General features: G+C 41.7%; 1 protein-coding gene across 3 annotated transcripts in view; it reads right to left on the bottom strand.

Moving 5' to 3' along the window:
• Positions 1–14211, bottom strand: part of ETFA (electron transfer flavoprotein subunit alpha) — an 87665-nt gene extending 73454 nt beyond the window's left edge. For all 3 annotated transcript variants that reach the window (XR_004677355.1, XM_034994636.1, XM_034994637.1), the window contains exon 1: positions 14049–14211. Coding sequence is in view for 2 of the 3 variants with exons in the window: in XM_034994636.1 (XP_034850527.1) it covers positions 14049–14087 (39 nt within the window). In the remaining variant the exon portion in view is untranslated. The remainder of the gene's footprint in view (positions 1–14048) is intronic.
• Between the last annotated feature and the right edge of the window lie 1294 nt (positions 14212–15505).

Genomic DNA, 15505 nt, shown 5'->3' with positions numbered 1-15505 from the left:
CAGTCGTTAAGCGTCTGCCTTCAGCTCAGGTCATGATCCCAGGGTCCTGGGATCGAGCCCCACATCGGGCTCCCTGCTCTGCGGGAAGCCTACTTCTCACTCTCCCACTCCCCCTGCTTGTGTTCCCTCTCTCGCTGTCTCTCTCTCTCTGTCAAATAAAATCTTTAAAAAAAAAAAAAAAAAGAAATGTTTAGTGACTAAATGAAATTTCCTCAGAATGATAAACTAAAAAGCAACTCTTTGTTATCTCAGTAGTAACTTAATTATCCAAGAACAGTATATAAACTTGTTAAATCACTACAACAGATACCCCATCATGCTTTCAGAAAACTTAGCAAAACTGATCAGACTTAAATAATAAAATGTGAAGTTTTCTTTCACATACCAACGACATACCTCATAGAGCTCACTGGCCTTTCTGAGAGGGTATACTTTTTGAGGGCAGGGCTAAAAGGGGTTATCATTCTCTCTCCACCCTTTCAGAGCCAAACTTCTTGAAAATAATACACCTAAGCACCAATTACTGCCTCATCTTTCTCTCCTTTACTCACAGCAAACTGGCTTTCACATCCACCATAAGACTGAATCCAATCTCTTCAAAGTCACTAACAACCTTGTTATAGCTAGATCCAATGAATATATTTTGGTCCTTCTCTTATTCAACCTTAACAGTGTTGACACTGCCTTTGATTTTTTCAGTCTTTGGTGTAACCAAGAGATTTACTGCTCAGGAGTTCCTGCTATGACTTGAACTCTGTGTTCATGTAGTAAACTACCGTAGGTGTTAGAAGAAAAAAAAAAGCTGGATTCTAACTCCCTGCTTTACCCTTACAAACCCACTCAAACCTAACGTAGTAAGAATAATTTTAACCTACTCCCCGCCCCCCCATCATCTTTGAAAACGAAGTGAGATATGGGTAAGGGGAAGGACAACATGAGGGTCTTTTTGCTTCTTAACTCAAAAATAAAAAGGTAGGAATAAACTATAAAATCTTTCCAAGTTCTGGGGCACCTGGGTGGCTCAGTTGGTTAAACATCTGCCTTCGGCTCAGGTCATGATCCCACAGTCCTGAGATGGAGCCCCGTGTCCAGCTCCCTGCTCAGTAGGGAGCCTGCTTCTCCCTCTCCCCTCTACCCTCCCACCCCACTTACGCTCTCCCTCTCTCTCTCAAGTAAATAATATCTAAAAAAAATAATCTTGGGGCGCCTGGGTGGCTCAGTTGGTTAGGCGACTGCCTTCGGCTCAGGTCATGATCCTGGAGTCCCGGGATCGAGTCCCGCATCGGGCTCCCTGCTCGGCGGGGGGTCTGCTTCTCCCTCTGCCCTCTTCCCTCTCGTGCTCTCTGTCTCTCATTCTCTCTCTCTCAAATAAATAAATAAAAAATCTAAAAAAAATAAAATAAAATAATCTTCCCAAGTTCTAATGAAAAAGATAAATAATATGTAATTAAAGTCACCTATCCCTATTTTAACATACATTTTGTAATATAAAATGTATAGTACATTTTTGTACTTAAAATAAATAACTTACTTTAACCTCTTTAATAATAAAATATGGTAGCTTTTAATCATTACTAGAAATGTCATATGACATTGATTATAATATTAAAAACACACTCAATTTACTTCACTTTAAAAACAGACAAGACCCTTAGTAGACACATTGGCAGGCAGCGTAATTTTACAGAATTCACCTTATACAATAAATCTTTTAGAACCATCGAAATTGGCTCTCTTTCTTCTTTCAAAAGAAATTAAAATTTGCATGCAAATTACACAGTTCAATCTCATTTGTCAATGATAGGGCATGGACTCTGAAAAATGTCATGTTTCTTCACACCAATTTCATAGCTTCTGAATCATGATTGTTATGCCTCCCCGTCTGGCAATGAATACAAAAACAGGAACATTCAAATGCCCTTGAAAAGGGTTGCTTCACTCTCCACATAAAGTATTTCTTTGGTATCTTAATTAGTCAACAAATCAATTTCAAATGCAAATGAATATAAAATAATACTCATAATTCAGATTGATTTCCCCACAAGAATGTTAACTAATTGCAAATGCCTACCTATTTTCCTCTTAATGTGTTCTCTAGCTCTTTATTGTAGATGTAAAATACCACCTCCATTAAACAGATGACATTGAAGAGCCCCCCAAAGATGAAGGACTTTGCTCAAGGGCACAAATCAGGTCAATACTAGAAACAACTTGGATACGAAATGCAAGTCATTTAACTTACATTCTAACAATTTAAGGTATCTTTTTTTTTAACTGCAGTAAATAACACTTATAAAATTTATCATCTTAATCTTCTTTTTAAAAGATTTTATTTATTTATTTGACAGGGAGAGACATAGTGAGAGAGGGAACACAAGCAGGGGGAATGGGAGAGAGAGAAGCAGGCTTCCCGCCAAGCAGAGAGCCCGATGTGGGACTCGATCATGACCTGAGCCCAAAGGCAGACTCTTAATGACTGGGCCACCCGGGCACCCTCATCTTAATCATTTTTAAGTGCGGTTACTATATACACATTGTTAACAGTTCAAGACAACCTTTTAATAATCTATTATTAAAAATATAGATTTGTAGAAATATACCTTCCTAAATAACTCATGGTTAGCTACAGAACAAATTTTTTAAATTTCAAGAGTAGGGATTTCAGATAAGCTCCTTGACTTTATGACATCACTGATGTATAAATGCTAAGGTTCAGAGACGATGGCCAAAAAAGAATTCTTGAGATGTCTTCAGTGCAAAAAGGTGGTTTTATTAAAGCACGGAGACATGACCTGTGGCAGAAAGAGCTATACTGGCGCTATGTCGGGTGACTAGCTACTGAGGGGCTAGCCATTGTTAGGGAAAGGTCATTTATTACTGTCTATAACCTTCGTCATGAGACCCTTCAGATTAGAAGGCCATATTTTTTTTTTCAAGATTTTATTCATTTATTTGATAGAGACACACAGAGAGAGGGAACACAAGCAGGAGGAGTGGGAGAGGGAGAAGCAGGCTTCCTGCAGAGCAGGGAGCCCGATATAGGGCTCGATCCCAGGACCACCTGAGCCCAAGGCAGACACTTAATGACTGAGCCACCCAGGCGCCCCTAGTAGTCCATATTCTTGGAGGATGATTGCAAACATGTATCTTGAGGGTAAAGATAAAGGAAGTTTCCAAAGGAATTTATATGTTAAAGAAGACTTACAGGATCCTGGGAGTCAGAGTAATGTTAATCATAAAGGGAGGTGAGTTCCTAGAGGAAGGTCACTCTACCTGTTTCAAGGACTTGTCAGTGGGCTGTAGGCAATAAGGAAATTTAATTTTCTTCTTTTGCATTTGTTTCCCACATCATCATTAGAAAACAGTAGCCAGAGGGACTCCCACTTTAGAAATATAGGACTTGAGAGCATCAAAAAATTAAGATAGTGAGGCACCTATGTGGCTCAGTCAGTTAAGCAGCCAGCTTTTGATTTCAGTGCAGGTCATGATCTCAGGGTCCTGGGATGGAGCCCCATGTTGGTCTCTGCACTCAGCGGGGAATCTACTTGAGGATTCTCTCTCTCTCTCTCCCTGTGCCTCCCCCACCAACACAAGCTCGGGGGCGCACACATTCTCTCTCTAAAATAAACCTTTTTTTAAAAATGTGATATTAGAGGGAGGAGCAAGATGGCAGAGCAGTAGGAGACCTGAATTTCGTCTGGTCCCAGGAATTCAGCTAGATAGGGATCAAACCATTCTGAACACCTACAAATTCAATAGGAGACTGAAGAAAAAAATAGCAGCAACTCTCTGAACAGAAAAGCAACCACTTTCTGGAAGGTAGGATGTGCGGAGAAGTGAATCTGAGGCAATATTCGGGAGGAGAGATGGCGGGGGAGGGGGCCTCCGGCGGCCACTTCCAGCCAAGTGATAGAGCAGCACAGCACAAAATCGAAAATTTAGAAGTCGGCTCCACTGAGGGACGTTGCTCCAGTGGCTAAGCGGGGGTGGGGGGGGTGGGGGGGTGGAACCATAGCTGGGACAGTGTGGTCTCAGGACCCTCGGGATCACAGAAAGACCGGGGGTGCCTGAGTGCGGCAGAGCTCCCAGGTATCCGAGCAGGGAAGCCGGCTGCAGAGACGGAGCTGAGGAGTGGGCTCCCAGCTTGGGGTTGCCATAAACCGAGCACACTGCAGGGATCTGCTGGGTTTGGAGACTCCACACGGGGTCAGATGCCAGAGATAGAAATGCTCGGTCACAGGCCAGGTGAGCAAGGAGTGCGGCCAGAGACCGGGGAGATGGGAGTGAATGACTGCTTTCTCTGGGGGCTCACTGAGGAATGGGGCCTCGAGTTCTTGGCTCCTCTGGGGCAGAGACTGGGAAGCCACCATTTTCACTCTCGTCCTCCAAAGCTGTACGGAAAGCTTGCAGGGAACAAAAGCTCCCGAAAGCAAACCTGAGCAGATTACTCAGCCCGGACTGGCAAGGGCGGGGCAATTTCACCTCCGGCAAAGACCTTTGGGAACCACAGCAACAGGCCCCTCCCCCAGAAGATCAGCAAGAACAGCCAGCCAAGACCAAGTTTACCCATCAATGAGAACGGCAGAACTCCAGCGCTAGGGGAATACTGCACATAGAATTCATGGCTTTTTCCCCATGATTCTTTAGTCTTTCACCAAAGTTATTTTTTTTTTACTTTCTTTTTTTTTTAATTTTTCTTTTTCCCTTTTTCAACCAACATCTTATCGATCCCTTTTAAAAAAAAATCTTTTTTATTTTTCATTTTTAGAGTCATATGCTATCCCTTCATAGTAGTTAACCTTATTTTTGGTATATATATATATATATATATATAAGTTGTTCTCTCTTTAAAATTTTAGGATACAGTTTCTTCTAACAGACCAAAATATACCCTAAATCTCTAGCATATGGCTTTGTTCTAGTCTCCTGCCTGATCACATTCTCTCCCTTTTTTTTCCTCTTTAAATCCTCCTCTTTCTTTTTTCAACCAACTCCTTATCTTATCAACTCCTTTTATAAAATCTTTTATAATTTTCATCTTTACAGTCATATTCCATCCCTTCATCGTATTTACCCTTATCTTTGTACATATATAAGTTTTTCTTTCTTTAAAATTTTGGGAGGCACTTTCTTCTAACAGAAAAAAATATGCCCAAAATCTAGTGTGTGGCACTGATCTATGCACCAGCCTGATCATATTTGATCATATTCTGTTTTGTTGTTTGTTTTTATCTTTTTCTTTTTTTTCCTCTCTCTCTTTTTTCTTTCTTTCCTTTTCTCTTCCTCTGGTTTCAGGTATCTTCTGATTTGTTTAGTGTAGATTTTTCTGGAGTCATTGTTACCCTGTTAGTATTTTGTTCTCTCATTCATCTATTCTCCTCTGAACAAAATAACAAGATGGAAAAAATCACCTCAAAAAAAAAGAACAAGAGGCAGTACCGACTGCCAGGAACCTAATCAATATGGACATTAGTAAGACATCAGAACTAGAGTTCAGAATGGCGATTTTAAAGATACCAGCTGGGCTTGAAAAAAGCATGGAAGATGTTAAAGAAACCCTTTCTGGAGAAATAAAAGAACTAAAATCTAACCAAGTCAAAATCAAAAAGGCTATTAATGAGGTGCAATAAAAAATGGGGGCACTAACTGCTAGGATAAATGAGGCAGAAGAGAGAATTAGTAATATAGAAGACCAAATAATGGAAAATAAAGAAGCTGAGAAAAAGAGAGCTAAACAACTACTGGATCACGAGGGCAGAATTCGAGAGATAAGCGATACCATACGACAAAACAATATCAGAATAATTGGGATCCCAGAAGAAGAAGAGAGAGGGGCAGAAGGTATAATGGAGCAAATTATAGCAGAGAACTTCCCTAATTTGGGGAAGGAAACAGGCATCAAAATCCAGGAGGCACAGAGAACCCCCCTCAAAATCAATAAAAATAGGTCAACACCCCGACATCTAATAGTAAAACTTACAAGTCTCAGAGACAAAGAGAAAATCCTGAAAGCAGCTCGGTACAAGAGTTCTGTAACCCACAATGGTAGAAACATTAGATTGGCAACAGATCTATCCACAGAGACCTGGCAGGCCAGAAAGGACTGGCAGGATATATTCAGGGCACTAAATGAGAAAAATATGCAGCCAAGAATACTGTATCCAGCTAGGCTGTCACTGAAAATAGAGGGAGAGATAAAAAGCTTCCAGAACAAACAAAAACTAAAGGAATTTGCAAAACACGAAACCAGCCCTACAGGAAATATTGAAAGGGGTCCTCTAAGCAAAGACAGAGCCTAAAAGTAACATAGACCAGAAAGGAACACAAACAATATACAGTAACCGTCACCTTACAGGCAATACAGTGGCACTAAATTCATATCTTTCAATAGTTACCCTGAATGTAAATGGGCTAAATGCCCCAATCAGACTGGATACAAAAACAAGACCCATTGATAGGCTGTCTGCAAGAGACTCATTTTAGACCCAAAGATACCCCCAGATTGAAAGTGAGGGGATGGAAAACCATTTACCATGCTAATGGACACCAAAAGAAAGCTGGGGTGGCAATCCTTATATCAAACAAATTAGATTTTAAACCAAAGACTATAATAAGAGATGAGGAAGGACACTATACCCTACTTAAAGGCTCTATCCAACAAGAAGATCTAACAATTGTAAATATCTGTGCCCCTAACATGGGAGCAGACAATTATATAAGCCAATTAATAACAAAAGCAAAGAAACACATTGACAACAATACAATACTAGTGGGGGACTTTAACAGCCCCCTCACTGATGGACAGATCAAATAAGCAAAAGATCAACAAGGGAATAAAGACTTTAAATGACACATTGGACCAAATGGACTTCACAGATATATTCAGAACATTCCATCCAAAGCAACAGAATACACATTCTTCTCTAGTGCCCATGGAACATTCTCCAGAATAGATCACATCCTAGGCCACATTCAGGTCTCAACCGGTACCAAAAGATTGGGATCATTCCATGCATATTTTCAGACCACAATGCTTTGAAACTCGAACTCAATCACAAGAGGAAAGTTGGAAAGAACTCAAATACGTGGAGACTAAAGAGGTTCCTACAAAGGAATGAATGGGTCAACCAGGAAATTAAAGAAGAATTAAAAAAATTCATGGAAACAAATGAAAATGAAAACACAACTGTTCAAAATCTTTGGGATGCAGCAAAGGCAGTCCTAAGAGGAAAGTATATAGCAATACAAGCCTTTCTCAAGAAACAAGAAAGGTCTCAAATATACAACCTAACCCTACACCTAAAGGAGCTGGAGAAAGAACAGCAAATAAAGGCAAAATCCAGCAGAAGAAGAGAAATAATAAAGATCAGAGCAAAAATCAATGAAATAAAAACCAAAAGAACAGTAGAACAGATCAACGAAACTAGGAGCTGGTTCTTTGAAAGAATTAACAAGATTGATAAACCCCTGGCCAGACTTATCAAAAAGAAAAGAGAAATGACCCAAATAAATGAAATTATGAAAGAGGAAAGATCACAACCAACACCAAAGAAATACAAACAATTATAAGAACACATTATGAGTAACTCTATGCCAGAAAATTAGATAATCTAGAAGAAATGGATGCATTCCTAGAGATGTTTCAACTACCAAAACTGAACCAGCAAGAAATAGAAAACCTGAACAGACCTATAACCACTAAGGAAATTGAAGCAGTCATCAAAAATCTCCCAACAAAAGCCCAGGGCCAGATGGCTTCCCAGGGGAATTCTATGAAACATTTCAAGAAGAATTAATACCTATTCTTCTGAAACTGTTCCAAAAAATAGAAATGGAAGGAAAACTTCCAAACTCGTTTATGAGGCCATCATTACCTTGACCCCCAAACCAGACAAAGACCCCATCAAAAAGGAGAATTACAGACCAATATCCTTGATGAACATGGATGCAAAAATTCTCACCAAAATACTAGCCAATAGGATCCAACAGTACATTAAAAGGATTATTCACCATGACCAAGTGGGATTTATCCCTGGGCTGCCAGGTTGGTTCAACACCTGCAAATCAATCAATGTGATACAATACATTAATAAAAGAAAGAACAAGAACCATAGGATCCTCTCAATAGATGTAGAAAAAACATTTGACAAAGTACAGCATCCTTTCTGGATCAAAACTCTACAGAGTATAGGGATAGAGGGTACATACCTCAATACCATAAAAGCCATCTATGAAAAACCCACAGCCAATATCATTTTCAATGGGGAAAAACTGAGAGCTTTCCCACTAAGGTCAGGAACACGGCAGGGATGTCCACTCTCACCAATGCTATTTAACCTAGTATTAGAAGTCCTAGCCACAGCAATCAGACAACAAAAAGAAATAAAAGGCATCTGAATCAGCAAAGAAGAAGTCAAACTCTCAACTCTTTGCAGATGATATGATATTTTATGTGGAAAACCTAAAAGACTCCACCCCAAAACTGCTAGAACTCCTACAGGAATTCAGTAAAGTGGCAGGATATAAAATCAATGCACAGAAATCAGTGGCATTCCTATACACCAACAAGGAGATAGGAGAAAGAGAAATTAAGGAGTCGATCCCCTTTACATTGCACCCAAAACCGTAAGATACCTCGGAATAAATCTAAGCAAAGAGGCAAAGAATCTGTACTCAGAAAACTATAAAATACTCATGAAAGAAATTGAGGAAGACACAAAGAAATGGAAAAACATTCCATGCTCATGGACTGGAAGAACAAATATTGTGAAGATGTCAATGCTACCTAGAGCAATCTACACATTCAATGCAATCCCTATCAAAATACCATCAACTTTTTTCAAAGAAATGGAACAAATAATCCTAAAATTTGTATGGAACCAGAAAAGACCCCGAATAGCCAGAGGAATGTTGAAAAAGAAAAGCAAAGCTGGTGGCATCATAATTCCAGACTTCAAGCTCTATTACAAAGCTGTCATCAAGACAGTATGGTACCGGCATAAAAACAGACACATAGATCAATGGAATAGAATAGAGAGCCCAGAAATGGACCCTTAACTCTATGGTCAACTAATCTTCGACAAAGCAGGAAAGAATGTCCAATGGAAAAAAGACAGTCTCTTCAACAAATGATGTTGGGAAAATTGGACAGCCACATGCAGAAGAATGAAACTGGACCATTTCCTTACACCACACACAAAAAATAAACTCAAAATGGTTGAAAGACCTCAATGTGAGATAGGAGTCCATCAAAATCCTAAAGGAGAACACAGGCAGCAACCTCTTCAACCTCAGCCGCAGCAACTTCTTCCTAGAAACATCGCCAAAGGCAAGGGAAGCAAGAGCAAAAATGAACTACTGGGACTTCATCAAGATAAAATGCTTTTGCACAGCAAAGGAAACAGTCAACAAAACCAAAAGACAACCGACAGAATGGGAGAAGATATCTGCAAATGACATATCAGATAAAGGGCTATTATCCAAAATCTTATAAAGAACTTATCAAACTCAGCACCCAAAGAATAATCCAATCAAGAAATGGGCAGAAGACATGAACAGACATTTTTCCAAAGAAGACATCCAAAAGGCCAATAGACACATGAAAATGTGCTAAACATTGCTCGGCATCAGGGACTCCAAATTAAAACCTCAATGAGATACCACCTCACACCAGTCAGAATGGCTAAAATTAACAAGTCAGGAAACGACAGATGTTGGCGGGGATGCGGAGAAAGGGGAACCCTCCTACACTGTTGGTGGGAATGCAAGCTGGTGCAGCCACTCTGGAAAACAGTATGGAGGTTCCTCAAACAGTTGAAAATAGAGCTACCATACAACTCAGCAATTGCACTACTGGGTATTTACCCCAAGATACAAATGTATGGATCCGAAGGGGTACATGCACCCCGATGTTTATAGCAGCAATGTCCACAATAGCCAAACTGTGGAAAGAGCCAAGATGTCCATCAACAGATGAATGGATAAAGATGATGTGGTATATATATACAATGGAATATTATGCAGCCATCAAAAGGAATGTGATCTTGCCATTTGCAACGACATGGATGGAACTGGAGGATATTATGCTGAGCGAAATAAGTCAATCAGAGAAAGACATGTATCATATGACCTCACTGATACGAGGAATTCTTAATCTCAGGAAACAAACTGAGGGTTGCTGGAGTGGTGGGGGGTGGGAGGGATGGGTGGCTGGGTGATAGACATTGGGGAGGGTATATGCTATGGTGAGCGCTGTGAATTGTGTAAGACTGTTGAATCACAGACCTCTCCCTCTGAAACAAATAATACATTATATGTTAAAAAAAAAAAAAAGAAGATAGCAGGAAGGGGAAAATGAAGGGGGGGGGGATTAGAGGGGAGACAAACCATGAGAGACTATGGACTCTGAGAAACAAACTGAGGGTTCTAGAGGGGAGGGGGTGGGGGGATGGGTTAACCTGGTGATGGGTATTAAAGAGGGCACGTACTGAATGGAGCACTGGGTGTTATATGCAAACAATGAATCACGGAACACTACATCATAAACTAATGATGCATGGTGATTAACATCACCTAATAAAAAAAATGTGATATTAATGGATTACAATCTACTAAATAAAGGATCCATAATAAATATATAGATAAGCAAGAAGGAAATGTTTTTCCTTATAATAGAATGCTAATAAATGTAGAAGGAATGATGGAATTAAAAAAATTACCATTTTACATTTTAGTAATAATTTCTCTTAACAACAATAGATGTTAAGACTAATGGGTGAAAGTCTGATGAGAAACAAGAGATTTACATAATCTCAATATATCTCCCTACAAATTAGTTAAAAATCACAAAGGTAAAAGTAGTAACTTGTTAGTGGAAAAACTTGGTGAACAACACTTTAGCTAAGTAAAGTTAGTATCACCAATAATGGGATAAATCAACATTACGAGCCTCCTAACATGATGCACTGAGAACACATATCACTTCTGCGAGACTCCCACCAAAATAACCAAGAGGAAACACCAGACAAACCTAAATCGGAAACAGTCAACAAAAAAGAAGGCCTGCACTCTTCAAAAATGTCAATGCCAGGGGCGCCTGGGTGGCTCAGTTGTTAAGTGTCTGCCTTCGGCTCAGGTCATGATCCCAGGGTCCTGGGATCGAGCCCTGCATCGGGCTCCCTGCTCAGCGGGGAGCCTGCTTCTCCCTCTCTCACTCCCCCTGCTTGTGTTCCCTCTCTCGCTGTGTCTCTCTCTGTCAAATAAACAAATCTTTAAAAGAAAAAGTCAATGCCATCAAAGCTAAAGAAAGGCTGAGGAGCTTTTCTAACAAAGACTAAAGAGACATGAAAACTAAATGCAAGGCATGATCCTGGACTACCCTAAACCAAACTGTTAGAAAAATTGCTATAAATGATATTAATGTGACAACTGGCAACATATGAATGTCTGCAATTAGATAACAGTACTGTATCACTGTTAAAATTCCTGACTTTGTCAATTTTACTGCGGAAATGAAAGTGAACCTCCTTGTTCTCAGAAAATACACACTGACTTACTTAAGAATAAGGGGCATGTCTGCAACACATTCTCAAATGGTTCAGAAAAATAATAGGGGCACCTGGGTGGCTCAGTCAGTTGAGTGGCCAACTCTTGGTTTCAGCTCAGGTCAGGATCTCGGCTCCATGAATCCAGCTCCACAGGATTCTGCTCCTGGATTCTCCCTCTTCCTCCCTCTGGCCCTCCCCCAGAGTGCATGTGCTGGGGCGCGCTCTCTTTCTCTCGCGCTCTCTCTCTCATGCATGCACACGCGCTTTCCCTCAAATAAATAAATCTTAAAAAAAAAAAAAAAAAGGAGAAAGAAAAATAAGTATATATGAAAAGAAATAAAGCACATGTGCCAAACTATTAACAACTAGTAAAACTGAAAGGGTTTTGAGAATTATGTACACTATTCTTACTGCTTTCCTGTAAGTTTGAAATTATTTCAAAATTTAAAAAGTTAAATATGTATGTGTATTTATGGATCTATTTTAGAAGTGTTCCCGCCACTTCCTTATATTCTTGAAATTCAACTCTGAAACATTCTTATGACTTTAGGGCAACTACTCTACTTAGCTTGACTTCATATTTTCAAAGTAAGTCAAGGTCAAACTTTTTGGCAAACCACAATAAAGATTTGGAAATACCGTGTATGTCTATTGGCAAATTGTGTTAAACTTAAGCTAATCATTCCATTTTTTCTGTTAGATCTATAAAACATCTGAGTCCTAAATTGCCCCCACTAAAATTATTTCACTTATTTTTTTTTTAAGATTGTATTTATTTAAAGAGAGAGAGAACACAAGCGGGGTGGGGGGCAGAAGGAGAAGCCAACTCCCCACTGAGCAGGGAGCCAGACATGGGGCTCGATCCCAGGACCCTGATATCATGACCTGAGCTGAAGGCAAACACTTAATCAACTGAGCCACCCAGGCGCAAGATTATTTCACTTATGCCAGACTCCTAACCTGCCCACAAAACTACCTTCTAATTACTGCATAGCTATTTTTCTGCCAGTCTGACTCTGATACGTGGGATTTTCCCAAATCAATGACTTTAACTTGTTTATATCTGTATCTTCTGAGGAAAAAAAATCTCCTGGGATAAAGAATGAGCAATGGGGGCGCCTGGGTGGCTCCGTCGTTAAGCGTCTGCCTTCAGCTCAGGTCATGATCCCAGGGTCCTGGGATCGAGCCCCACATCGGGCTCCCTGCTCGGCGGGAAGCCTGCTTCTCCCTCTCCCACTCCCCCTGCTTGTGTTCCCTCTCTCGCTGTGTCTCTCTCTCTGTCAAATAAATAAATAAAATCTTTAAAAAATAAAAAATAAATTAAAAAAAAAAAGAATGAACAATGCTCTGAAGGATGGGGATTTGAACTTTTCTCACAGGAGACAGGGACACACAGGACTTTTTTTTTTTTTTAATGAAACAAGGAATACACAGAAAAAGAACCTACAGACATCTAGGAAGATTGCCAGCTATGTCTCAGTTAGAAAAATCTCTGTGGTGTGATGGGAAAATATGCATGCATAAAACAACCTGTAGAAAAAGTACAAAACATCAGCAAGGTTTCTGACCCAGTTTAACAATCTTGTTTTTCAGTTAACCTAATTGTAAACTGGAAAACTTATAGAATCCACAATATAAATTGTTACTTGACTTGTAATGGGTCAACCTCCAAATACTATTGTCCCATAGCATAAAGACAAAAATATACTTTCTATCAGTATTTCTCACAAGAGAAAAATGTGGTAAACTCATGATTTGTCACTAAGGAAAGTATCAAAAACTTACCACTATCAACAGTTCCCTGGCTCTTTAACCAACAATCTACTACTGGTTTAAAAGCAGGTCAGCCTGTAGTATGAAAAGATGCCTGCTTTTCAAAACTGACTAAAGCTGTCAACTTGGATGGTTGACGTTACACTACAATCATCTATCCTCAGCACTGCCCCAATAGCCAGGGAGCACAGCAAGCTTCCACAAAATCACCCTTCCAGCCCCCCAGTCCCCCAGACTGTGAGCGGATGCCAGCAGCCACGACGCGCCCAGAGAAAAGGTTTTAATTTCTCCAGAAACGTTGGCTTCCAGGTGAATTCAGGTTTTAAACTCTTTCCAAAAGGGCCTCCCAGCAGCGACATTTTCCTCCCTCCGCTGGTGATTCCCGGGGACGTGGCAGCCTGCTCCCCGCCAACGTGGAGAACCCGGCGGCCTGGGAGAGCGCGGAGTAAACCCGGAGGTGGGGGGCGGCGGGGGGGGAAGCAGAAGCGCAGCTTCATACTTGAGGTCACCCTGACCTCTGACTTCGCCCCCGCCCCCCAACGCTGGCGACCCGGAAGGAGTCCAGAGCAGGCCCCAAAACTCTGAGCCCGAGCTACAGATCGGGCTGGGCCCGTCTGCGTTAAGGCCGGTCAGGTCTGTGGGAGACGATGACCTTCGCCAAGACTCTCACAGGGACAGCACACTGAGGCCGGACCGTCACCGGCCCCGGCCCACCCCTCCGGGACTCACCGCCCGCCTGAGCCGCCCTGGAGCCGCAGCTCGGAACATGGTCTCTGCTCCCGTCCGCTCGAAACACCGTCACCCTTCCAGCGCCGGGAGCCGAAACCCGCCTCTGGGAGTCACTATAACGCTCGCGAGACGCGCGAACGAGAGCGGAAACACCTCAGGCGAAGAGCGGGAGCTCACGGATTCTGTCTGCCCATTGGGCAGTCGCGCAACCAATGGGGACGGCGGAAAGTTAGGGCCCAGACTTGGAAGTAGGGAGAAGGTGAGGCTTTGCTCTGGGAGGCCGCGGATGCCGAAGGCCTGGCAGAGCTGGTGACTTAGAGGTGACGGTGGCCCAGAAGGCCTCTCAGCCCCACGGTGGGCACCGTTATTACAGTGAACTTTCCCCCTGAGCTGCTGACGTCACTCTCCTGGCTTCCCAGCCCTCTCCAATTATTCTTTTGCTCGTTCATTTACTCATATCAATGCTACACACCTGTAACGTGCTGAACATATTTTCCATGTCAGGGGAATATAATAAAAGGATGCATGAGATGTTGACCTCACCAGACTCTGGAGGAAACATACAAATAAACATATCATTCCTTTATGGAAAGAGGGATTCACCAAACTGTTGATATTTGAGCTAGGTTCTAGAAAAAAGAACCCTGTGGGCAAAAACCCATAAGGGGAAGGTCCAAGGACAGGGACAGGACCATGTGCTGCCTGCAGAAAGAGGCAAATGGCTGGAACAATAGACTGGGCAAGGCTTTGGATGTGGATGACTTGGGGCCCACCCTGGCCCTCTCCTCTCCCCACTCTGCCTGTCATTGGGCACCCCACCCACATCCTGGCTTTAGTGCCTTTGGCTGCCAAATCTCTCCTGACCTTTGGATCCACATATATACCAGCCTACTTGGGCATCTCCTCAGGAAGTCCCGGAACATCTCAAACCCACACAATTGACAACATCCCCTTCCAGATTTAATTCTCCTATATTCCCTTTTTCAGGGAATGCTTTCCACCTCCACGCAACTGCTCAAACCAGAAACCTAGGGACCATCCTTGACTCCTTTCTCTCCTTCATTCCCTTATCCTACCAGTCACTAAATTCTAGCGACTCCACTCCCAAACAGCTCCCAAATCCATCTAGGACTCTCTTCTACCCGACTCCGTGTTTGGATTGCTCTAGTTTCCTTCTTACTGTTCTCCCAGCTTCTAGTCTTCACCCTCCAATCCATCTCCCACTGCAACCAAAGAGCTCTTTCAAAAGGGTAGATTGGTGATGTTACTCCCCTGTTGAACACACTTTAGTGACCCCCTATGGGCTTTTAAGATGAAATGCAAACCCCTTAACATGACATATAAGCCCTATTAGCTCACATAGGGCTTATATGTCAAGGATACACATTTTTGTTCATTTGTTTATTGCTGATCTGTTTGCATGGGAATGTAGGTTCTCTGGAGCAAGAACTTTGAGT

The sequence above is a fragment of the Mirounga leonina genome, unplaced genomic scaffold (genome assembly GCF_011800145.1).
Source record: "Mirounga leonina isolate KUSES-001 unplaced genomic scaffold, KU_Mleo_1.0 Mir_91, whole genome shotgun sequence".
Lineage (NCBI taxonomy): Eukaryota > Metazoa > Chordata > Mammalia > Carnivora > Phocidae > Mirounga > Mirounga leonina.
The sequence above is the reverse complement of the archived record's forward strand: the minus strand, read 5'-3'. Positions and strand labels throughout refer to the sequence as shown.